The sequence below is a fragment of the Oenanthe melanoleuca genome, chromosome 13, assembly GCF_029582105.1.
Source record: "Oenanthe melanoleuca isolate GR-GAL-2019-014 chromosome 13, OMel1.0, whole genome shotgun sequence".
Lineage (NCBI taxonomy): Eukaryota > Metazoa > Chordata > Aves > Passeriformes > Muscicapidae > Oenanthe > Oenanthe melanoleuca.
Window position 1 is genome coordinate 9,683,102 of NC_079347.1, and position 25,551 is coordinate 9,708,652.

The 25,551-nt window shown below is 43.2% G+C and overlaps 1 protein-coding gene across 2 annotated transcripts; it reads left to right on the forward strand.

The window, feature by feature from the left end:
* The first annotated feature begins 4,088 nt into the window (after positions 1-4,088).
* Positions 4,089-25,484, forward strand: TBC1D9B (TBC1 domain family member 9B). Of its 2 annotated transcripts, XM_056502253.1 has the most exons (22): positions 4,099-4,311; positions 6,474-6,584; positions 9,401-9,519; positions 10,509-10,737; positions 11,386-11,644; positions 12,305-12,512; positions 12,645-12,857; positions 13,006-13,167; positions 13,783-13,933; positions 14,277-14,491; positions 15,265-15,382; positions 16,077-16,362; positions 16,996-17,125; positions 17,809-17,907; positions 18,611-18,679; positions 19,343-19,583; positions 19,874-19,939; positions 20,088-20,159; positions 20,557-20,607; positions 21,666-21,713; positions 22,156-22,262; positions 23,054-25,484. In XM_056502253.1, the coding sequence occupies exons 1-22, from the start codon at positions 4,194-4,196 to the stop codon at positions 23,744-23,746; spliced, it is 3,765 nt and encodes a 1,254-aa protein (XP_056358228.1). In that variant the 5' UTR covers positions 4,099-4,193; the 3' UTR covers positions 23,747-25,484. The 2 variants fall into 2 exon arrangements, with proteins under 2 accessions (XP_056358229.1, XP_056358228.1); XM_056502254.1 differs by lacking the exon at positions 20,557-20,607 and having other exon boundaries at positions 4,089-4,311.
* The last annotated feature ends 67 nt before the right edge of the window (positions 25,485-25,551 follow it).

Genomic DNA, 25,551 nt, shown 5'->3' on the forward strand with positions numbered 1-25,551 from the left:
CCTGATTACTGGCGAGTGAGTTGACTTAATTATTAAAAATATCTGTTATTTGCTTAGCTAATAGTCATTTGTTTTTTACAGTGTATAAAATAGCACAGCAGCTCAGAAGCCAAGGCACAGTGGGGCAAAGGCATGAGCCACAGGGCTCTGCCAGCCCTGCAGAGTGGGGAGAGGACAGGAGAGCTCAGGGCAGGGACCTCAGAAACACCTTCAAATTCCCAATTAAAGCTTTTGCTCCTTTTTCACCCTGAGTTACCCAGCCATACTTGACCTAATTTTCCAGCCTGAGCGATGCAGGAGAGTGTGTGATGTGCCATGACAGCTTGCATATGTGTTGTTATATTTAAAGATATCTTCACTTTTTCCTTTCCCTGCTAGACTTGCTGCACCGCAGGGCAGCCTCAGCTCTGGCATATGCAGTGGGAACTGGTGAGCAGGGGAGGGAGAGAGAGAGGGAAAGATGTTCCAACTAAACAGATTGGGGGAAATCAGGGGAGAGGTAGACAGTACTTCAGTGTGCTGGTGCTCATTTCTGGTTTTTTTCCCTTATGGAAATAATTAAGAGAAAAAGCTGTACTCCCTACCCCTTCCTTGTGGGAATGCAGTGACAAGAGCAGGGCTTCAGGTGGGATTTTGCTTCTGATCCAGGGCCATGATGCCCTGTAGCCCCCAGCCAGTGATGTCCTGAGATGTCTACCAAAAACCCCAAATTCATAAGGGCGTGTCAGGTTTACCTGGTGTTTGCAAGGTGCTTTGAGGGATGAAATCTGCTCACAGAGCCTTTGGAAAGCAACACTGATTGACACCTTTTTTTGGTTGGTCCTTTCATTAACCTAGTCTTTTTAAAAGTCTCCAACATTCCCAGACACTCTTAATTCTCCCAATTAATCTCTACCTTTCCACTTTACTGGTTACTGCTGGCTTCCTCCTCCTCTGGAGAGCTGGGTGAAGGTCCCTGTTGTGCAGGCACTGCTGTCCACCTGTTCTCCAGCATTTTCTTTATCAGTGTACCATCACCATGCCAGTCAGCCCCTCCAAGGGATGCATCACTCCAAACCAGTCATGGTCTGTGGGAGCACAGAGGTTCTGGTGAGCTGTGTCAGCCAAAGCAGGGTGTGTGGGATCTGGGCTGTTGTTGTGGGATGCTCATTCTCTGGATCTCTGAATGGAGCATCCTTTTGCTCTTCTGCCCCTTAGCCTCATGGAGATGCTCACGAGAACAGACATGGATATGTAGGTTGTGCAATAACATCTGAGTATTTTTTCTTTCTTACTGCAATAATGTCCAGGGTCTCTGGGCTTGGGGGCCCTGTGGTATAAAGTGTTGCCCAAAAATAGTCCTTTCCTAAGGAGTTAATAATGAAGTATTAATGTTCCTATAAATAAGAACTACATAGTGTTTTATTGAAAGTTGAAGTTACTTAGAGTGATTTCAATGCAAGGCTGAGGTGTAACATCAGCTAGTGTCATACAGCTAGGACTGGGGATTTGCAGGCCAGAAATCAGATGGACGTGTATGTGAAGGCTCCCTCACTCCTGCTGGGCTATTCCTTTCTCCACTTGTATCCACAAACTGCTCAGGAGCCAGGAGCTTTTATTCTTTTCCCTGAGCTCAGCTGTGTGCATCTATGTGCCATTTGCCTTTTTGTTTTTTGCTGCTTCTCACCTACTCTGGGGCTCGCCTTTGCTTGGCTCTGACTTGATCTTCAGCTGCCCAAACCCCTCTGGGGGACAAGAGCCATTAATTCCCAGCAGAGCAGCTCTGCTGGGCTGTGTTAAGGCATGAATTATCAGATTTGCTGTGGATCCCCGTGCCTGTGTCTGTAACACCCTCACACACTCGGGCAGTAAGAGCTGTAGCTGCCTGCAGCCTCCCCATAGACCTGGGCTGCACTGGGAGGGAGGATCATACAGAAAACCCTCAGCCACCCTCCTATGCTCCAGCACAGGGAAGTCTGGGCTTGAAAGTAAACTTGTTCTTTGCTGCTGTTAAGGCAGGGATGTTTAACAGAGTGTTTGGGGCTGTCAAAGCAAAGCTCCTGGTGCAGGTCCCAGCAAGGCAGCGCCCCAGCCTGTCGCTTTCTGCTTGTGCTGGAAGGTGCTGCATGAACGAGAAGCCTTCCCTGTGCCACCACATCATCAGGCAGACTTTCCCCACCCTGTATGTCTAGGCTTAACTCCTAGCACTGGTAAGGTCTGTCACACCACTCCCATAAAGGGGAATAACCTTTCAGAGCAAAATGAGGGGTACCATCGTTCTTCTGCTTGTCCTATCAGCCTGCTGCAGTTTGCAAGTAGATGTTAAATACTAAAAGCTTCTCTGTATGACCATACCTGTCCAGGATCACCTGCTCGAGGCCATGGCTAACTATGCACTGACTCCACCAAAACAGGATCATTTTATCTCAGCAGAGAGGGGACCCCCCAGCCTTTGGGCACAGGAGACTGCAGCAAACAACAACAAAAACCCCAATTTGCGTGCAAAACAAAAAGCCTGTTTGAACTGGCACCATCCAGGTGGGTCACACCGGTGTGACCAGGTAACCTGAACATGCCAGCAGCTGCCAGGGGTCTGGGGACACTGTGGGGACACAGGGACACACAGTGCCCTCCCCACAGCCAGAGCATTCCAGCCCCTCTGGAAGTGGAGCTTGCCAGCAGCAGAACTTGTTGACATGTTTTGATGTAAGTATAACACTGTATTGTAGTTACGTGGTATATGCCGATATGTCCATAGTGTATACCGACTAGTTAGGGTTTGCAAATGTACTACATTTCAATAAAAAGCAATTTAAAAATATGGAGTTTGTGAGTTTGGTGTCTGAGAATGAAAGCATTGCCCAGAATTTCTTATAGTTCTGTCTTAGAGGACAGTGTAGAACAACATTGTCAAAAGAGCCATTTTCAGACAGGATTTTTCCCACTCTGAGGTAAATGTGTCTGCTTTTTTTTTTTTTAATTTTGCTGTACTAGAAATCCCAGGCCATTAAGGGCCACATGGTTCAAAGTAGCTTATGAATATGCTGGAGACACTAGTCCACCTTCCTACAGCTTTTGCCACCTTAAAGATGGCACAGAGTGAGAAAGAGCAGCAATAGTTAAACAGGGAAGGGTCCTTCAGCACCTTCTCCCGGTGCTCAAACCCTTCCCACAGGACACCCAGCCTTTAGAAACCACCCTGCTGCTCCCCAAAAACAGCCATGCCATTGAGATGAAGGCACAACCCTGCAGGCTGAGACAGCTAATAAAGATTTATATTACAGTAGTGTACAAAGACTCCAGCTGGGATTAGGGCCCTGCACTAACAAAGGAGATAGATCATCCAGGTTTAAAGGATTTATGGCCTAAAAAAGCCATGGCATTCCCACCTTCCTGGGAGCTGGGCAATAAGCACAGAGATGGCAGATGTGAGTGTTTTCTGCTGTTGTAACACTTGCAGAGTTTGCCTGGAGGCTCTGTAATGGTTATTGAAACAAGAATAGCGGTTCATTGAATTATTGGGAAACTGCTCTGCAGCCAAGGGATGAGAGGGAACTGCATCTCCTGCTGTCCTGTGTGCTGCGAAGACCATCCTTGGGCTGGGCCAGAAGCTTTGAGTGGGCTCGAGAGCTGCAAGGCGAGGACCAAAATGAACCGGCTGCCAGGAGGGGGATGCCCGGACCCCCGCCCTGAGCCCTCGAGGCCGAGATGCTGGAAGGGCATGTTCTTCGCACCAAAAAGGGAAAATTAATTCTTCTCTTCCCAGAAGGGAGATGGAAGTATCGCCAGCCTGGGCAGGAGTGCTGAACATGTTCCTGCTGTTCCAGAGCCCGACCACCCTCTGGGGTGGATATTTTTCTAATATCCAACCCAAACCCCCTACCCTTCCCGACACAACTTCAGGCCGTTCAATTCGGGTCCTTTCACGCCACAGCGTGCCCCCGGGAGGCAGAGGAGCTTTGCAGAGCGCGGCGGTGAACCCCGACTGCACGCCGACTGCGGGGAGCCGCGCCGGCGGACACGGGGCTCGAACCCGCGGCCACGGCGCTGCGCAGGCAGTGCGGCACCGGGCCGCCAGAGGGCGCGGTGGCGGCGGGCGCGGCGCGGGCCCCGTGACCCGGCCCGGCCGCTCCGCTCCGCTCCGCCCGCGCCGCTCCCGCCCCGGCCGGGCCGGCCCAGCCCCGCGGGCCGCTCCGCTCCGCAGCCCCGCCGCGATGTGGCTGGGCCCCGAGGAGGTGCTGCTGGCCGGCGCGCTGTGGGTCACCGAGCGCGCCAACCCCTTCTTCCTGCTCCAGCGCCGGCGGGGACACGGCAAAGGGGGCGGCCTCACGGGTGAGGCGCGGCGGGGCCGCGGGGTCCTGAGCGCGGGCGGGGGCTGGCGGGGCCCGGCCCGGGGAGAGAGGCGCGTTCCGCTGTGTGTGAGCCCCTCGGTGTCCGCCCCCGGCCGGGCTGGCAGCGGTCAGGCCCGGGGAGCTCTGCGGGGGGACACAGAACTGACCGGGTGTCTGGGACCGTCTTCTTTCTCGTCAAAAATGGGTTCTCAGCCCTGCTCGCGTTGCTTTGAATTATTAAGCTGTTTTGTTTGCATGTTGTGTGTGTGTGTGTGTTTTTTAAGATGTAAAGAGGGACAGTAAGACGTGGTTTATAATTAGTAGCAGTATGGAAGTTGTGCTGTACATGGGCCAGGGGTGAAGCTGTGTGGGTGCAGCCCAGTGGAAAATACCCCTGTGGGCGGGGGGCAGCCGTGTTTGTGACATAAACTGATAAAATAGCATGACTGTCACCAAAGCACAACAACAAATCCCCTCACTTTTAAAAACCCTATTCATCTACAGAATCCTTTCAATTATGTGAATTATAAAAATGTGAAATTTACTTTTGTCAGTTACACCTAGCGACTCTGTATTAGTCCTTTTAGACAAACTGATTACAGAAATGGTGCCGCTGGTAAACGTCATTAGTGTATTTCATCTTTTCACAGTGTTCAAAATTATTTTGAACTGCTCTGATGTCACATAACTTGTGCAGTTTGGCATATAGGCCTATACTTGTATTCTGCAATTTTCCATTTTTTTCTGGAAAGAAATGACGGCTGGTGCTATTCTGGGAACATTTAAACCGATGTGTTCCTGATGGTTTGAAGCTTTGAGCTCTGTTTACTTTTTGAGCTAGTGTGGCTCAGTGAGAGTCTTCTTCAGAGCTCTTGCAGGTTAAAAGCCACGTCTCCTTAAGGAGCTGTGCAGGTGCAGTGACATCTCAGAGTGGGATGTTCAGCTGAGCTGGAAAGGTGTTTGAGTTGCTGTCAGGCTCAAGTTATTAAACATCTCATTACCAGTCTGTGTGTCAATATTAGACACGTTCAGTATTGTCATAGGAAGGATTCAAAATTAACTTCTAATCCATATCCTGCCTAAAATTACACAAGAAACCCAGAGCCCAAACAGGTCCTGCTGTGCTGGTTACATACGTGTTTGGTTTAGGTTTGTCACATGGGCTTGCTGTGGGTGATGTTTCACTGCAAGGACAGTCAGTGGTATATTCTTAATTTGTTAATTGCTACATAAATAGCTGACTGAGATAAGGTAGAGGAAGTGGCATGTTTCCTGATAAGGAATGAGATATGGATGAGTACAGTTTGCACGGGCTTACCCAAACCATGAGAGCTGGGACTTGAAACTGTACCCTCCACAAAGTCAGAGGGAGGGGCAACCATGCTGCCTTTCCAAGTTCTAAGACTAGAGAGCTTTTAATCATGAGTGTGTTGCAAAGTTAATTTGCATTAAAGATGCTCATAATGCATTGTCTAGAATAACAAAACAAATAATCTTCTTAGATATCTGTTTTATCTGATTGAAATAAAGACTTCACTGAAGTAAATTGACTTGCTTTACAAAGTCTGGTCTATCAGTATTTGGAAGTGTCTCCTTTCTTATTTAACATCATATAAAATATTTTGATTTCTGTATTGCCAGATTTTGAGTTGCTGACATCTTTAATCAAAGTACTTCTGGAAGCATCCTTGATACCTGTGAGCACCAGTTTTTCTAGATCTACTTGATTCCATTTGCACAAGTTATCTACTTTTGGCATTGGTGATTCTGAAAAATACAGTGTTGAAAACTCTTTTGACTTGTAGCTTGGTAAAAAATCACTGTTAGAAGCAGAAATCCCACAGAGGAAAACACATTTCACTTTCATCAGAAAACTCTTCTATGAAGATGGAGGGCTATAATGAGGCTTAGTAGGCATTTAGTTGCCATCTAAGCTTTGTCCATTACCAGTGGGACAGGCTGCAGTTGGTTTTTAGGTAATTTACCTCCCGTGGCTGGATATGTATTTCCATTTTCTCAACCAAGCGCCGCAGCTCTTCCATCACAGCTGTTCATAGACTGTGAACATCAGCATTTTCTGCAGTGATCATCCTATGCTTTTGCTTAACCCAGTTCTTTGTTTTGGTATTATACTGCTGTAATTTCTGTCTCTTTGTTTCCTAGGTCTCCTTGTGGGAACACTGGACGTAGTTTTGGATTCCAGTGCCAGAGTTGCCCCATACCGGATTCTGCACCAGACTCAGGACTCTCAAGTGTACTGGGCAGTGGCCTGTGGTATGTGACTCTTGGGGACTGGATTTGAGTTATTATCTTGTCTTTTTGGGTTCAGATGACTGATTATCCCATATAAGAGTATCCTGTGACTGCTCAGGGCACTTCCAATGGTGTAGTGGAAGATTATAGAAATGACAAAACTCAGTGTTGTTTAAACTATAATTGAGGAACTTGAAGCTCTGCAAAAGCTTCTGTTTCTGCAGATGTTAAGAGTTTTTGTTTGTTTTTCAAGATGTACCTTTTATTTGCAAGGTTGTAGTGAGATTGTGCAGGGATGATGAGTGTTGTGCTGCTACTCACAGGAGCATGGCACAAGAACAGAACGTGTAACACTGTTTAAGGTACCAGAGGTACTTTGGGGAGCCTCTTGGTCCGGTTTATGTTTTTTCTATTATTTCTGGCCTGGAATAGATGTGTATATAGATCTGGGAAATTGACTAGAATAGGATTTTTTTTAACGTCAAGGATCCTTGGCCTCTTTTACTTGAGAAATGTAACTACTGTTTTAGAATATATTATGCAACCATCTGATGCCTGTTGGTGAACTTTGATTAAAGCTTTAGGTCCTAATGCTTGCTGAAGAGGAAATATCTGCAGACATATTTGTTAGACAAACTTTGTTTGTAGTAAGAACCTTCACTTCTCACTTTGTGGTGGAGACATAAAATCTGATCATGAAGGAATAATTTTCTAGGCCCACAAAGGCTGATGTCTTGTTTTTCCTCTTCCCACCTTCTCCCCAGGCAACCAACACAATATTTTCCCTTGTAGAGCTATTTAAATTCTCCAGAGGAGAGGTTTAGATGTTGCTATGTTTCACAGAAACTCAGGTTCCCCTTTGAGGAGGGTGGAGGCAGAGAATTAAGAAAGAGAAAACAAAATGGCAGGTCAGGAACTGCATAGAAAAGAGGAAAATATTTAATGCAGATCTGTGATTTTATGGTATCTTGACATTCAGTAAGTTATTTTTGTTCAATTTCAGGAGTGTTTTAGTTGATACCCTCTGTATCTCAGTTATTTTTAAGCAATGCAGCATGTAGAAGTGGGATGGGCTGGGTAATATCCAAATGGAGTTTGATAAATTATTGTACTGCAGTAGGCATGTTGTCTTCATCCAAAGTTGTTTTTTTTTTTCATATCTGTGTCTCATTCTGCTGTCAGAGTAAGAGAACTGGCTTTCCTTTAAAGTTATAGCATGTATACTACTCTAGTTGAAAAATGCAAATATTTAATTTACAGTTCATTGTATGTAAATACTAGTTGGCAGCAATCTGGTCCCACATGCAGCTTCAGCTCTTCAGCACTTTGTTCTTATAACCCTCCTTGTAGGAATCACAAACTTTTACTCCTCCATATATGTAATTTTAATGTTCTTACAAAGATGTCAGTTAGTGAGGTCAGGCTTATTTTAGCAATTTGGCTGCTGTCACAAGGTAAGAGATGCAGCTCATAAAACAAAACAGGACAAAGACTTTATTCCACTGCTGTTGTTGCTGAACCTGTGGAGTTTTTTTTTCTCAGTCAAAGCATCCTATAATTGATAATTCTGTGCCCTTAAAATAAAGCATTTTGTATTACTCAAAATCATTTATGATGCTTTAGAAACATTGCCAGATGCTGCAGTAGATGCCAAGTGAATTTATACACAGAGGCAACAGAACAAACTTTTGTTGTCATGCACATTGGGCCATACACACAAGTCCAAATTCATCTCCCTGCAGTCCTTTCAGACAGGACAGCGCATTTGCTTCTAGTTTTAGTCTCAGATTAGCTGGCATTGGGTTTTTATGGCTTGGTGTCCAACTACAAATATGTGAAGAGCATTTCATGGCTGAAGCTGCCGCCCAGAGAGCTGTTTGTGTCATTTGTTTTTCTTCTTTTCCATTGTTAACTAACCTGAGTGGTAAAATGTACTCACAGAGAAACTGAGTGGTGGCAGGCATGTTGTTAACATTTTTAGGTATCCCACTGCATAAGTATGAAACTAGAAGATAAATTTACTGGAATATGGCATAGAGAAACTTGAAAATTTCTTTGATTTGCATTTTAAAAGATTTCTTTTCATTTGCATTTAACAATGATTTTTATCTTGTTAAAAAAACTCTTTTTTTTTTAATCTCTTCGGCTTTTTTTTTCTGCCTACAATATAGTGATAGCTATCAACAGAGAGGAAGAAAAGTATTTGAAATAATTAATGGAAATTAAGGCAACTTTTTAAAGAAAAGTTCTTTAAATTGGTTTTTAAACTGTTGGAAACTGTATGGTTAAAGAAACTAACTGTTGGATAGAAAGTTTGCTGAGAAATTTTTATCTAAGAAAGCAGAGAGTTTTTTGACATAAATATTTTGATTGCTTTTTGATTTGTATACTCCCTGTTGACAATTGCCCCTGGAAAATGGAACCTCTTTGTAGGTGTAAAAAATTCCTGTTGTTCTGAAAGTTGTTCTAGTTTTAAGGTTCTTCTGGTAGTTCATTATTTTTGTTCTAGAATGCCAGTAATTAAAAGAGTGCTTCTTGACAGGAACATAAGAATGCTTTTTGTCTTGAAAAAAGGCTGTGTTTGGTGTGCATTGGCAAACAGGATGATCTGTTGGTCACGTGCTGAGTATCCTTGGTGACAATGGAGACATTTATTAGAAACATAATGTTGGTGTACATAAAATATCTTTGACATGTACACAGTTGGTGTGTGCGATTTATCCTAGTCACTGTTCAGTAATTATTTGTTTCCTGCTGTGAACTTGGAGGAAAAAAGACCTTGTTCTAATTTTTTGTTTTTCTTTGCTGTTGGCGTCATCTTTCTCCCCTTCAATTAGGATCATCTCGTAAAGAGATCACAAAGCATTGGGAATGGCTGGAGAATAACTTGCTGCAGACTCTGTCCATCTTTGACAATGAGGAAGATATCACCACCTTTGTCAAGGGCAAGATACATGTAAGTGACATGTTTCCCTGAAGGATTTCCAGATTCTGAGAAGGGACGGGCAGATGGTTGTAAGAATATTTTATCCTTTTCAGTCGTACATAGGTATGAAAGTGTCATGAAGTGCATACAGCATTGTCAACATCAGGTCACAGTCAGAGCAAATACTGAACAAATGTATTTGAAGAGGAAGGGTTAAGAGCAGTAGATCTCAAGGAACAGCCTGCTTAGGATGTTCCTACCAATCCATATATAAAACCTCTTTAAAATCGTAGGCAATTACACCTTTGATTGGTTTAACAAGGGTTCATCTAGCAACAAATGGAGGAGAGAGAATTCTAGTTTGCAAGCAATGTACTTGCCCTGCCAGTGGTCTGAAAGACACCTGGGTTGTAAAAGAACTGCACCTCAACTTCCACTGACTTTGGAGTCAGGTGCCTGCTGGTTTTGCAGTTAACACACTTCATATTCCCAGCCCATGAATCCTCCAGAGCAGAAACTTACAAATGCAATTCTTTATTGAACTGCAAGAAATTGCATCTTTTTCAGCTCTCGTGTCAGAGTCTTTGTTTTCCACATGTCTCTATGGATGAGAGAGATTGTGATCATTTGTTTTTCCTTCTGGCCAGTCAAGATCTGACAGACTGCAGAGTTCTGCCCACGCTGGCAGATAATCTTCTTCCAGTTGAAGAATCATGTGTGCAGGTGAAAAGAGACTTCGGTTCTCCTGCAGGGTGTTCAAGTGTTCCCAGGCCAGCCATGAGGAACTCAGTCAAACATTAAACATGAGTGCTTGTGGCATGTGTTCAGGAGTGGATCCCAGGCTCCCACTGTATCTGACTGCACTTTCTGCATGTCTTTGCTGTTTCTGTCATAATAGGATAAGTGCTGTGTCCTGTTCCTTTGTGCCTTCTGGATTGCTGCTGTGACCCTGTGCTTTGTGTACTATTTCTGTCAGCAGGCACCTTCACTTCTGTTTCTCTCCTCCCACGTCCTTTCAGGGCATTATTGCTGAGGAGAACAAGAATGAGCAGCCCCAGAGTGAAGAGGATCCAGGTAAATTCAAAGAGGCTGAACTGAAGATGCGCAAGCAGTTTGGGATGCCCGAGGTGGAGAAGTTGGTCAATTACTATTCCTGCAGCTATTGGAAGGGACGTGTCCCCAGGCAGGGCTGGCTGTACCTCACTGTCAACCACCTCTGTTTCTACTCCTTCCTGCTGGGCAAAGAGGGTGAGTTATGAGCCTACAAGTTGTGTTTCTGTCATTTCCCGTGGTTTTTTCGATGCAGTTGATCTTTTGTGTGAACTCATTTTTAAGCTGACAGGCTTTTTTCCTTTTAGGAATCCTTGACCTCTGTCTGGTTCAGCATGTAAATCACTTCTTGCTCTCATAGGCACTTTAGACTGAATACCTGAGTAATTTTTTAAAACATTTCTCAAGTTGTACATCTGTTTTGCTCAAACTGGATTATTTTTTAAGGTTAGACTGGGTTAGAGAACCAAGCAGTGTTTTTACCTTGGTGAGTTTTATCTGGAACACTTGCCAGGACGCAGTATTTACAAAGCTCAAACTCTTGAGTCAAAGCTAATTTGCTGGAAAGAAAGAATGAAAACTTGAGTAATTGTAGTTGAAAGCATTTATTGGATTCAAGATAGTCCTTTTGGAGCTGCATTATTTCTAGTCTAGTTAGTCCCAAAGGTTATTTCCAAGTATTTTTGGAGAACCCAGTAAAAGTGTGAAGAAAAGAACTGTCCATGTGTAAGACAGGGAGAAATTGCTGCTCCACTGAGAGCTTGCAGGCTGCTTGACTTTCATTTCTGTTTGGTTATTGTTTTGCCTCAATTGCAATAATGGTATTTTTTAAATTCTTTTTCTCAGTTACACTGGTGATCCAGTGGGTGGATGTAACCCAGCTAGAAAAAAATGCTACACTGCTGTTCCCTGAGTGCATTAAAGTAAGTACAAGGGACAGTGAGCTCTATTTTTCCATGTTTCTCAACATCAATGAGACGTTCAAGCTGATGGAGCAGTTGGCCAACATTGCGATGCGGCAGCTTCTGGATAATGAGACCTTCCTACAGGACAAGTCTCTCCCAAAGCCCAGGAGGCCTCTTAAGAACATCTCTGCATTAAAAAGGTATTATGTTCCCAGCAGTGAGAAAAGAAGACAGGTAATAGGGAATTGTAAAAATAAATCTGCATTCTTTTGTAATAATAGCAGCAGCCTCAGGTGCTACTGGGGTTTTCTTACTCTAGGGGCTGCATCACTTACTTGAGTCATTACCCTTCTGCTTGTTCTCTCTTTTCCCCATCCCAAATTGGACCTGAGTTCACACACACCCTCGTGTCTTTCTCATGCATGGCTAGGTACTGTCAGAAGGAATTTTCAGCTAGAAACTGCTGAAATTCATGTGTAAAAAAAAAAAGTGAAGGAAGAAAATTACACCAACCCCTTTGTCTGAAGTTAAAGATTTATAAAAATAAACAGATTTTTATTGTAATAAATCCTCCCACCGGGGACTGTTCTCTGCAGTTTCAGGATCTGATGTAACATTTCAGTTTTGCAGATGCACTTGCATATTTTATCTTGTATTGCAGGACATACCTTGTCAGGGAGGCATGTCTGAAGGCTGAAAGAGGAGTCAGAGGAGGGGTGGCATCTCAGTTAGAGAAAGGAATACTAAGAATACACAGCACAGTCTGAAGGTTGTGATTGGAATGAACATTTGACAGTGTTTGAGTGGGTTTTTCAAGTGAGTAAGAAAGCTTCAGGATACTACCCTTTATTCTTTCCCAGAGACCTGGATGCTCGAGCCAAAAATGAGTGCTACCGTGCCACTTTCCGGCTGCCCAAGGATGAATGCCTGGATGGACATACAGACTGTACCTTGTGGACACCATTCAACAAGATGCATATTCCTGGCCAGATGTTTGTTTCCAACAATTACATCTGTTTTGCCAGCAGGGCAGAGGAGGCCTGTCATCTCATCATTCCTCTCAGGGAGGTGGGGATTTCTTAGCTGTATGTTAAGACTACAGGCCTCTCTTCTCTTTTGTGTCCTTCTGTCTTTTGTGCTGTGCTTTATGGATAATGGAAAACATGCCAGATGCAAATGGCCCTTGTCTTTGTCTTCTAGGTGACAATAGTTGAGAAAGCAGATAGTTCCAGCGTCTTGCCCAGCCCTCTGTCCATCAGCACTAAAAGTAAAATGACCTTCTTCTTTGCCAATCTGAAAGACAGGGATTTCTTGGTACAGAGGATCTCTGACTTCCTGCAGAGAACACCATCCAAGAAACCCTGTGGCATCGACAGGGAATGGAAGTGGAATGTGGCTGATCCCAGCAATGAGGTAAAGAAATAGCTGGGAGAAACTTTATCAACTTTTGAGAGCAGTGTGCCTTACAGTGTGTTTGTAGTCCTTGTCACCAGCCAGTGCTGGTTAGGCCATGAGCAGAGGAGGGAGTGTGAGCTCAGACATTTTCTGTTCTCTTGCCCAGGAAGTTCCAGAGCTGCCTTCCAGCAGCCCCCTGGCTGTCAGCCCCACATCTGCTCTCAGCCATCGACCCGTCAGCTTCTGTGCTGGGCAAGTGCCAACAGCCTCGCAGGGACTGCTCAAACTCTTCAGGAGGAATTCTGAGGAGCTCTCTGGACCCAAAGGGGTAAATAATACTTTTATGTAAAACAATTAACTTTAAATTGTTTGCAGTAGGTTGCTGATATCCTGGCCTGCTCTAGGATGGAAATACATTTTATCCCTGCTCAGTATCACTGCAGTGTGTGTCACAGTGATAGTGCTGCATAGAAGTAACTTGACTGTCAGCTTACACTGCTTGTACTGACATACCTGGGATACTTGACCAGAGGCTGAGAAATGAGTGTTACCAGTGTTCTGGGATGTGAATTTGTGGCTGTGCAGAAAAACTTTGTGTCAGAGCAAGAAAACAGGAAACTTGTATCTCTGCTTGCTAGTTAATCATTGTGATCCATGGTTCTGCTTGGATTTATGTGGAGATTTTCAAAGTATAAGGACCTTGCAAATGGTCCTTATGTGCAGAATTGCAGGTTGTAAGGGCTTGACTTTAAGCAAGGTCATAACTGATTCAGAACAGAGTAGATTAGTATATACACTCTTTTCTTCAGCAGAAAGAAGAGAGGTTTTAAATGTCACAGTGTATTTTTCCTGTGAAGTGCAAGCCTGAGTATACCCAGAAATTACCCATCCTACAAACATAAAAATGCAATAATCTAAAATTGCCATATTTGTTCCTATGAAGGCAAAGGAGAAGATGAAGGAAGAATCTTGGAACATTCATTTCTTTGAATATGGGCGAGGGATGTGTATGTACCGCACTGCCAAGACGAGGGAGCTGGTACAGAAAGGGATCCCAGAGAACCTCCGTGGAGAGCTGTGGCTCCTTTTCTCAGGTAGGATGTTGTGCTGCATATTTTGACAGCAGGAGTAAACTTTCTGCACATCTCAAAGGAAAAGGTAGCTCATTTCAAAAGAAATTAATGACAAGTTAATTCCATATGAATGATTCTTTGTGGTGCCTTTCTTTATTATCCCACTAGCTGTTTGACCTCTTCTGTCAGTGTTGGGACCTAAACTCTAACATGATTTAACAATGAGTTCATTGCTATATTTTCATATCTATTTGTAGTTCATTAGTTCATGCAGTGCTTCTTGCCTCCCTCATCTCTAAAACTGGGAATAAAAATCTGTGTTTCAAAGCACCAGAGGTAAAGCAATGTTTGTTTGTCATCTCAGGAGCTTGGAATGAGATGGTGACTCATCCTGGTTACTACGCAGATCTTGTGGAAAAGTCAATGGGAAGGTACAATCTTGCTACAGAGGAAATTGAGAGAGATCTGCACCGCTCTATGCCAGAACATCCTGCCTTCCAAAATGAATTGGGAATTGCTGCCCTCCGGAGAGTCTTAACTGCTTATGCATTCAGAAATCCAACAATTGGGTACTGTCAGGTAGGAAAGAAGTCTTAGACATGTTAGTCTTACACAGTGACTATAATTGACTTGGATTTCTTCTGCAGTTTTCTGTTCTGTTTCAAGCTTTTCCTTCATGCTGTCTATGTCATGGTGAGAAAGTAGGAAAGAAGTTTTGCTGCATCATCTCTTAAATATCCTTTGAACACAGTATTTAAAATAGACTTTTCACGGTTCTGTCAGGTGTAATGTCAGAGTCTTCAGTAGTGTGTCTGCCAGAGCTTTTCGTAGTTCAGCAAAACCATCTTCTGGTTTCATTAAAAGGAGCAATTAAGTCAAGTAAATGATGTTGCATGTGGACAATCTGTGGAAAATTAAGCCATTTGCTGGTTTGTGAAACAACTTGGTGGAAATTCAGGTTCATTTTTTGTATTGCTGGGATTTTACAGGTTCTCATTATCTCATTCTTTTACGGCCGTATTCTTACAAAGATTTTTATGAAGACTTTGAAAATTATTCTTGTTCATGTTGTTTACTCAAAGTGTGTGACTAAAGATCATCAAATTAATTGCTGCCTCATGAATAGAGGAACTGAAAACAGGAAGAAAAATTGGCTTAAGGTCATCTCTTGACTCAGATACCAGATATAAGAGATACTGGAAGCTTCTCTTCCAGTAGAAGCTGGAAATAGATGTGACACTCAGTTTGCTGTATTCATGCTTTGAAAGTTTAGCTAGTCTGTAATAGCAGAGCTTTCATGAGGACCTCCATGTTTTTCCCTGTACCTGTGTGTTTGCTGTGCTGGCTCCTAGGCCATGAACATTGTCACCTCAGTGCTGCTGCTGTACTGCAATGAGGAAGAGGCTTTCTGGCTCCTGGTGGCTTTGTGCGAGCGGATGTTGCCAGATTACTACAACACAAGAGTAGTGGGTGAGTCCTTGTGAGATTCCTGCTGCAGTGTGGATTTGCAGCTGCACCACCATCTCCCAGGAGCATTTTGTTGTTCAGAATTAATTGAATGTGATGCGCTTTAAGATAATGAAGCGCAACTCTGTTGCTTTTTAAGTGGCAGGGGTGTGATGGAGATATAGGAAGAGACACTGCAGGCCTCCAAGGTAGTAGTTCTACCCTGTAGTAACAAGGAAGATGAAGTCACCAAAAATTGGTATCAGGAGGGATCATTAGCAGTAAGGAGGAATATCTAGAAGAACATTACTGAGTTTTAGTTTTCCCATCAGGACATGTTAAATCTGTGTAACAGGCTCTCAGGGAAGGTTAGTGAAAACACCACTTCATGGACTTTCAAAGTTGATTTGTATAAAAGACAATAGTCTGGTGTAAATACTATAATATCAGTAATCCTCCACCCCTCCATTCAAGGCAGATGCACAAATGAATGAGAGGTTCTGTGTTGAGATGTTGTGTCTGCATGCTCTGCAATGTAGGAATAGTCTTACTGGTTTTACTGAAAACAGGGGAAAAATTAATGTCTTTGTTTTAGCTACAATGTTCAGAGGCTTATATGAAATTTAGTGAACTCATACTATTTTATTTAATAATTGCTTAGCTTGGTACATGAGACCACCATTTTAAGTTCTACCATTGTTTTGTTTGTCTATTTTAGGTGCATTAGTGGACCAAGGCATCTTTGAAGAACTTACACGAGAGTATCTTCCACTGCTGTCAGAAAAGATGCAGGACCTGGGAGTGATCTCCACCATATCCCTTTCCTGGTTTCTCACTCTCTTCCTGAGCGTGATGCCTTTTGAGAGTGCTGTGGTCATTGTCGACTGTTTTTTCTACGAGGGAATCAAGTTTATCCTGCAAGTGTCATTGGCCATACTTGATGCCAACATGGAGAAGTTGCTACAGTGCTGTGATGAAGGTGAAGCCATGACTATTTTGGGCAGGTACCATTCATTGTTCTTATTTATAACAGAATAGTAACAGTGGCCTTTTAATCATCATCTCTTTCTACCTAGTAACAAGTCACAAATAACACTCTAGGATGAAACTTGTGCTCCAGAGAGGTTTGCTATTGCTTTTTGCAACAGCTGAAATTAGTTGTTGGCTCGGTTATGGAGCTGTTTTGCAGGATAATAAATTCCTGCATCTGTTTGAGTTTGAATCTTAAAGGTTGTTTATTTGAAGTTTACATATTAATTCTGCTTTACTATTTAGAATAGATTCTGGCAGGAGTCACCTTCTAGAAACTTAAAACATTGTCAAGCAGATAGCTCCCAAGTCTAGTAAATGTAAGATTTTCTTGTTTGAAATGGGAAATTCTTCTATGTGCTGCAAGATCTTCAGCGTGTGACTAGAAGCCTACTTCTGAAAGAGCAAATACCCCCAAAACAGGGTGAAAATCAACTTTACTCCAGGTACATTGAGGGTAGCATTGCAGATTAGATGGGAATAATTACATTCTCCTTCACGTTTAGATTAGTGATGCAAAGAGGTTGGGAGTAATGCATATAAGATATTATTTCTTTTTCTGGACACTAATCCTGGAATCTTGCATCTTTTCTCATTTTTGTCCACAGATATCTGGACAATGTAGTTAACAGACAGAGTGTCTCTCCTCCTATTCCGCACTTGCATGCACTGTTGACCAGTGGAGATGACCCCCCACTTGAAATTGACATCTTTGAACTCATCAAAACTTCATATGAGGTAAAGTTCTGGCTTGGTTTTTGCCCAAGAAATTTCTTCCCTACTGCTAACATTGTATTTTATACTTCGTGCAGCCAAAATCTGATCATTTTGCAGGTGGGATCATTTCCCTCCTTATCTCATTTTTTCTCTCTATTCCCTCCTGGCTGTTTACAGTCAGGCAGCTATCATTTTCCTGGGTTTTCTGTTTGCTTCTTCAAATCTGCCATCTCTGTTTGTTCTTGAATTCTTTTTATAAAAGAGTGTCACTGAATTCATATTACTTGTCTGACCTAGTCCATAGAAAAGCTTCTTGTCTGTGGTGTTTCTGGCTGAATCTCATGGGGGTCCTAGAGGAAAAAATGACAGTGCTGGAATGAATGACAACCTGTCTGTTCTCTTATCTCTGCCACAGTACAGGACTTATATTTCTGTCAGTCCTGACAGGTCTTTTTTTAGCTTTTCTGTAGAGATCTCTGATGTTGGATTTCTCATGAACTCTGAATTACTTACTTCTCTTGCAGGACAGGAATGAATAGGGAAGAGAGCTCAAGTTTTTTCTCATCTTGCTGCTGGTAAAAGGCTTCTAGTGGGTTTAGGTCATCTCTGAGGGGATAGAATACTTGTTAAAGAATGTGTAATTGAAGATGGGATGTTATCTCTTCAGAAGATGATGTTGACCTGATCTTCTTCCTTTCTTGTAGAAATTTGGCAATCTGAAGGCAGATGACATTGAACAAATGCGTTTCAAGCAAAGGTTGAAAGTGATCCAGTCTCTGGAGGATACAGCCAAGAAGAGTGTGGTATGTGACTCCCAGATTGAATGAGCTACCAAATGACACTTTCATGGGAGGTGTTTTGCTGTGAGCATTGAGAAGCTTTGTGCTATAGGAGACCAAGTTTTAACTGACTGAGAGAATTATTGAATGAGATGTTTGGCATGGAGTGAGATAAAAAGCACCTGTAGGCTTTGACATATCCTCCCATGCCTAGTGCTCTCTGTTTAACTGCTTGCCTGGAATCTTTGAGAACAGCTGGCTAGGAGATGATTATTTTACTGTCATTTAGAAAGTGCATTAGGTAATTCTTCTGAAGGGTTCATGGCCAAAGGGAGGTGTCCATATTCATTGCCATTATCTCCCATGTCCTAGGTGGAGAATCTCATCACGGTGTTTATTTCACTGTTGTTCTTTAATGCATCCAAATCAAATGTCTGAAGATAAAAACAAAAGGGAGGGTGACACAATCTGCTCAGCCAGGTCTGCACAAGCAGGAAATAAGCACAGTAAACTACTGAAAATGTCAGCAGTTTCTGCTTGACTGCAGACTGCCTTCCTGATTGGTTTCCAGGGGTATTAGAATGGTGATGTTTCTCTTCCCATTCTGTGTGATATCTCCTTGTACTTGTTTTCTTCTGTTCTGTGTTACACAGACTTTTCAGTGAGTTATATTTGATTTTTCTATTTTTGAAATAAATTGTTCACTCTGTTTTATCTGTAACTACAGGTCCGAGCTGTGTCTGGTGACATTGGTTTTTCTATGGAAGAACTAGAAGAACTATATGTAGTGTTCAAGGTAAGAAGCTTTCCTTGGGAGTGAGGAAGAAATGTTGTCACACAGAGTACAAATAACAAAGTAAGTTGAAAGGGAAGCAATGACTTTGCTTTAATTCTCAATGTGGCCTGTCAGAAATTGATGTGGCATTCTGTTACATATGGTGCCAATAGGACTGGCCCTGTTACTATCTGATTAATTATTTTTCATTTTTTTCTCCCAAAGGTGGCCAAACCGCATTCCCAGTATTTGAATGATACTCAGAAAGAAACTGTAGAGTCAATGGAAGAGAATGTAACATAGCCCTGAGAATGGGGAGCTAGGATTGACTGTACCTCTTTTTATTCTCAAGTTTCCCATTGACCTCATCTGTAATTGTAACAAGATTACTTAAGGGCTTTGCCTCTATTCATCAGCTTATATATTTTTATAAGAATGGTATTACCCAACTGCATTTACCAAAGTTGGTTGTGCTCTGTTGTAGACTCAGAGAGGCTTAGTTCTAAAACCTGCATGTTCCCGTTGCATATTATTTTGTAGTGAAGTAACACGAGGAATCACAAGGCAGATAATGTGTTTCCTGAAATGTCTCTTCTTTGCTTCCTCAATGCTGTTGTTGAGCTATGACAGTCTCCACTCCTGTGGAGCAGCATAATCTGCCCTGTTAATCCTTTCTCTGCAAAGGCCAAGTACCTGATGAGCTGTTACTGGGGGAACAACCGTGCGGCCGCCGCCCGCCGGGACCAGAGCCTGCCCTACCTGGAGCAGTACCGCATAGACATGGAGCAGTTCACAGAGCTGTTCATCAGCCTCACCCCCTGGGCCTGTGGGGCACACACCCCTGTGCTGGCTGCGCGCCTCTTCCGCCTGCTGGACGAGAACAGGGACTCTCTCATCAACTTCAAGGAGTTCGTGACAGGAATGAGTAAGTGGTGTTTTTGGAGAAAATGGAGTGCTGCAAAAAATGTGTCTGTCCTTTTCCAGGAAGAGAACTAACAGGAGATAATGGTGTGTTCACTGTCATTAGCGGGGAGGGTGGCAGGAAGCCTCAAGCTGGACAAAATACGCCAGTTTGGTGTGGATTTCATTATTGATTCTAGATGGGACTTTGAGCTGTCATTGTATGGGAATTTATTCTGGTTTGAACCTGTGAGCAGAGGGTGATTCTTTATCATTAAAGTGCTTTTTTTTCTTAACCTTTTTTTTTCTTTCCAGGTGGGATGTACCATGGTGACCTCACTGAAAAACTCAAAGTACTCTACAAACTGCACCTGCCTCCTGGTGAGTGACTGCTTCTGTGCACTGCTGCTATTGAACACAGGCTGCTCTGGCTTCAATTGACATGGGGTGCCTCAGGAGTTTTGCTAGTGAAGTGGGTGATACTGCTGTTCAATTAGAGATTTTAACATTTGCTTCTCTGTGAATACAGCTCTGAATCCAGAGGAGACAGAGTCTGCTTTGGAGGCTACAAGTTATTTCACAGAGGATGTGACAACAGAAGGTAATGCAACACTACTGCCTTTACCTCTCAGTTAGGCAGGAGTTACAGCGTAGATCCATGTGCTCTGAACAGTGATTTTGTGCAAGGCATGGTCTCATGCTGGCAGTGTAAGGATTGCCAGCGTGTTTGAGTTCACTGTCTTTGTTGCATGATGGGGAAGAGGTTTGAAGCTAAAACTCCTCAGTGCCATGCAGGATGCAGCATGCTCTGAAGCATGGGCACAGGAGGAGCTGTGTGTTTTCACCAACCCATCTCCCACCATGATTTAGGTTTTTCATGCAAGTCTCATTGTCTCTCTTCTTGTTTTTGTTTCCTTCTCTATGTCTGTCTACGTCTGACCTTTTCTTCTGTTTTATCTGGGATATTGTCCCCTCAACCCTTTTTTCTGCTGCTCAAGTATCTCCTTTTGTCTCAGAGCTGGATATCTGCCTGCACTGTGAGTCTCAAGGTCAGTCCATGGATTATGCATTGAGCATGGCTGTGGTGCTGATACCACCTGCCAGCCCAATGAGCTGATGTAAATACTCTGAAATTTTTGCTGCTGCTCCTTGCTCATGACACTCTCACTATTAATAAAATGCTGTAAGTAATTAAATATCTTTCAGTATGTTCTGCCTATTGAGATTCAGCCTTGGTCAAAATCGGTTTTGTCTGGCTTCTTTTACTGGAATTCATCTCATCCTAGAAAAACTGGTAGTCAAAAAAATGCTCTGAATAGAGTGGGGGTGCTAGGCTTGCTGGTCTGGTTAGATGATGCCTATTCCACAGTCTTCTAGTTTAAAGGAATTAGGATGCATGCCAGTGAATTGCTGAACTGTTGGTAGACTAGTTTACTGCATTTCTTAAAATACATTTGGGATTGTCAGATAGGAGGTCAGAATATGTCAATCATGCTAACCATTTACCAAAATACAATGATGCCCAAAAAAATCTGAGTAACTACAAGAGGTAATTGTGCAGTTCAATGCTAGGTGGCTGATGTAACAGTCTGAGTTGAACCAAGACTTCCTGTTAGCTCTAGTGACAATGTAGGGAACCAGAAGTAAAGTTCATGAAGTTAGACTGCAAATTGCTCCTGAAATGTCAGTTCAGGCAGGGAATAATGAGGAGTAGGCGTTAGTCACATATGTGCTCAGTAGCGGTTTGGGTTTTTTCCATTCATTATCTTGCTTTGGACGGTTGAACATCCTTGTCTTTAAGCCATCACACTGCTTTTTTGTCTTTCATATGTGTGTTTTCACAGTTTCTTTTAAGACCTCTGCCCTCTACCTCAGCTCTTCAACCCACTTTTTGAGTGTTGCTCTTTATCCAGCTCATTCCATCAGCCTCATGCTTCCATACTGTTCTGTTCACTCCTCTAACCACAATATGGGAGTGTGAGATCTAACTCCTATTAAATATACTCTTGCAAAATTTAAATTTGTATATTGAGTTAACCCAAGTTATTTATGTGTTGCATTACTCAAAATCAGGTATTAATTATTTTATAATTCCATCATTCTTTAGAAACTCAAGAAGATAAAGGAAGGAGAAATGAGAATGGTCCAGACAAAGGTAATTTCATCATCAATAGACCACATTCTAATCTCATCTCTTTCATATTATGACCTGTTCATTGTCTCATGCTAATCAAGGAGACCTTGCAAAATGTTCCTTGTGGACAGAGGTAAAGCAGGAGGTGAGCTGGGAAATAAGCATCCCTTATGCCTTACTGCTCCAACTCTTTTACATACCAAGATCACAGCATTGGTAAATCATGTTGGGTAAGTTGTCAGAGTTCTTGTGTGATAAGTCAGGCTGATGCAGCACTATTAAATTTTTTGCTCTACTGAGCTGCATCAGATAAGCCAGCAGAAAACAATGCAGACTTCCTGGTAGATGCTTTCCTGGGCTGTCAATAACACCTTGTTCAAGCCTGATTTTTGTTGATTCAGCATTCACTTTTTAAGTTGGAAACCATAAACCACCTGACTAGTGGCTTGTTCTTGCCTTGCAGAGGAGAAAGGTACAAGTCCACAGGACTACAGATACTACCTAAGAATGTGGGCCAAGGAAAAAGAAAACAAGAAAGAAACCATTAAAGATCTCCCCAAAATGAGCCAGGTAAGAAAGCAGTATGAAGGTTTCCAGTTGGACCATTGACAGGTTAGTGGAATTCTGCAGTATGTGCAGCCATTGTGTCAGTATGTTCAGTCCTTGCCCATAGCTTTCCCTGCTGTTCTGGTCTGGTGAGCTTTAGAACCTCTAATTCTACGCATTTCTGTTGAATTCTGCAGTGCATACGGACAAACTGCTTTGTATGATCCAGTCAAATGTAATGGATTCACTCTGCCTCACAGACCAGTTTTTCCTATACGAACTGCACTCTGTTTTCCCTCCAGAGCAGATATGTTTCAGATATCCCATCAGCCACAGAAACTTGTTCAGCTTTTTTGGTTTTACATTGCTTCGAGTTACAGCTGCTTGGTGGAGAGTGAAGAATGTGGTTACAAAAGAGAGAGTCAGATGAATGGTGTGATCTTTTCTGTCTCTAATTTCCTTGATGGGTGCTACTTAAACCAGTTTAGAAATGCTTAGAAGAAGCTGACCCAGAAGAGTAGCAGAATAGAAGTAAAACTTCAGGTTTTCTTAGCATTAATGAATATGTGACTACTCTGTTCCATCTGTCAGCAGAAAACCACCACTGTTAAATTGCCAGCTGTGTCTCAATTCAGCCACAACAGAGAGGGGGAAGTTTGTCTGTGTCAGACTGTTCTGAATCAGTGCAGTAAGTTGCCCACTTGGTGGAGAGGCAAATAAGCAATGAGTCATTTCAGATAGTGCCTGTTGCTTCATCTGCCACTGACAACTTTTTTCAGCCTGATACATGATTATTTGGTCTTTGTCTTTTAAAGGAACAGTTCATCGAGTTGTGCAAGACCCTTTACAACATGTTCAGTGAGGACCCCGTGGAGCAGGAGCTGTACCATGCCATCGCCACTGTGGCCAGTCTGCTGCTGCGGATTGGGGAAGTTGGAAAAAAATTCTCCAACAGGCCCACAAGGAAGTCTGAGGACTGCAAAGCAAACAATAGCCAAGATCCTGTGAGTGAAGAGGAGTCACCAACATCTGAACAGAGTCAGAATTCAGCAGTGGAGCAGCAACCCCAAGCTGACCATGAGGACAAAGCCAGCATTGATGCTCAGCCTGAAAAAACACAGCAGGAAAACCAAACTCTAGGAGATGGGTCAGGGGAAGGACAAAGCTCTCCTTTACAGCTGCTATCAGATGATGAAACCAAAGATGATATGTCCATGTCTTCCTACTCCATGGTCAGCACGGGCTCCCTGCAGTGCGAAGATATCGCGGATGACACGGTGCTGGTCGGCTGTGAGGGCAGCAGTGCAGCTGCCAGGTATGGCAGCACCATTGACACTGACTGGTCCATCTCCTTCGAGCAGATCTTGGCCTCCATGCTGACAGAAACAGCCCTTGTAAACTACTTTGAGAAAAAAGTCAACATTCTCCAAAAGATAAAGGATCAGAAGAAGGTAGAGAGGCAGTTCAGTTCATCCAGTGACTATGAACTTTCCTCTGTGTCAGGGTGAACTCAAGAAAGCGGGAGTTGTCTTTGGGAGATGAAACAGGAAGATAGTGTGGCAGATGGCAGGATGGTTTGGTATTTTCTGTTTGGGGTTTCTTTTTTTTTGTTTATTCAGAGACCAGTAACTACACAATTACAATAGAATCCAATTGATAGGGGCTCCTGACAGTGACTGTTTGTGTAGGTGTTTCTTTGGCTACTCTGGCTGAGAGAACTAGATTTACATTCTTGAGAGCCATTAGAACCTAATAGCCCCTGACATATAGAATTACCACCATAAATTATGCATGTCTGCCTTTTGCTATCTTTTATTTCAATGAAGTTTTATTTCAGACAGTAACTGCTCCTTGCCTGCCCTTGTTTGCTGTAGGTTCCTGGGTAACTTGCACAGCAGATGCAGCCTGGCTTGAAACCATGCTCACCTCTGGCTGTCAGTCTGAGAGCTAATGCAGTGTAGTCAAGTGCTGTAGGACTCTGACCTATAAATAATCTTGTACGTTCTTGTAAGCTGTTCTGTGACTCAGCAGCTATAAAGCAAATGTGCCCCACTGCTCTCAGCCCCCTAAGATCTAAACAGAGACATTGCTCAGACCTGAAGGTTTATTTCACATGTGATTTGGCATTTTCATAGTGTGCAATCACTTACTTTCTCCTTCAGAATTCAGGAATTTTCAGGCAGACCTGATTTTCTAGCATTTGCTTTTCTGTTTCTTTGAAAGCCATTGGTTTTAGTTTGTCTGGGAAGCCACAAGCTCCTTGACTTCAGTGCAGAAGTGATACTGAGTCAATCAGTAGGCCCGTGGTGGTTATAATGAGGGAGTAACTTCCTAAAATAGAAGTCAGTGAATCAGCCTCAGCATTCCAGGGCACACTGGTTTGCTGGACTTTCCCTGTCAGTACATTCACTATTTAGTGCTGATTCCCTGTTTATCCTAGCTAGTGATGGGTCCAGTTTTTAGGAGGACCCCTAAGAATACTCTGCTCAGTCAGCCCTCACAAATGCTTGGGGCAGGAAGTTGTGCAGGGGCACCGTGCCACCCGCTGTTGCTCAGTGTCCTTTCTTGAGAGTTGAGCAATGGGTGTGCTCTTAGAAACTACTGCACATCCAAGGGCACTTGTACCCAAAGGAGAAGAATTCAGAGCAATGTGGCTCTGCCATCAGCCCCTTATGGGAAACCTCAATAGCAGAGCTCATTCCAGTTAGAGACAAAATAACTAGGAGACTGAGTGAATGCTCTTTTAAATCAATTAAAACCAGAGGAAACTATGAGTTGCCCTTCTGGTAGCAGGGTGTGTTCTCCAAGGGAGGAGAAGTAATGCTGTTACTACAGGTGAACTCATCTCAGCACAGAGGCAGTGGCCTTGCAGGGGCAGGGCGAGAGACGCTGCTGCTCAGCCAGAGCAGACCCCGCACTGAAGGCAAGGTTTGATCCAGCTTTTGGCTGGTACTTGGGATCTAAAGGTAGGAAGGACACATGTGGATGTTCCCATTTAACACTACTTGGTGTGCTACCCAGTGTTAATTCATCCTCGTGACATTTTTGGTCTGTATTCATAGCTGGTACATACTTCTTATTTCTCTGCCTCCTCTGTCCTGTATCACTGGAGAGCAGCCATTAGTAAAACTGCTTTTACTAATTATTCAGTAATTTATTGTAATTTTTTTAAAGTACAAATAATACATGTGATTTTACACTGTCTGTCTTACCTGTCATATATTCAATAAATGAATCAGAATCCTATAGGCTATTTGACTCTTTTTTTTCCTCTCTGAGCTCATGGAATTTTGCTGGTTCTTTACCCAGTTGT

Excerpts from the sequence above, each read along its gene's own strand:
- TBC1D9B (XM_056502253.1), top strand. The coding sequence starts at position 4,194 with ATGTGGCTGGGCCCCGAGGAGGTGCTGCTGGCCGGCGCGCTGTGGGTC. Across the intron at positions 17,126-17,808 it reads TCATCAAAACTTCATATGAG|AAATTTGGCAATCTGAAGGC; the intron begins GTAAAGTTCTGG and ends CCTTTCTTGTAG. Across the intron at positions 20,608-21,665 it reads CCTGCACTGTGAGTCTCAAG|AAACTCAAGAAGATAAAGGA; the intron begins GTCAGTCCATGG and ends ATCATTCTTTAG.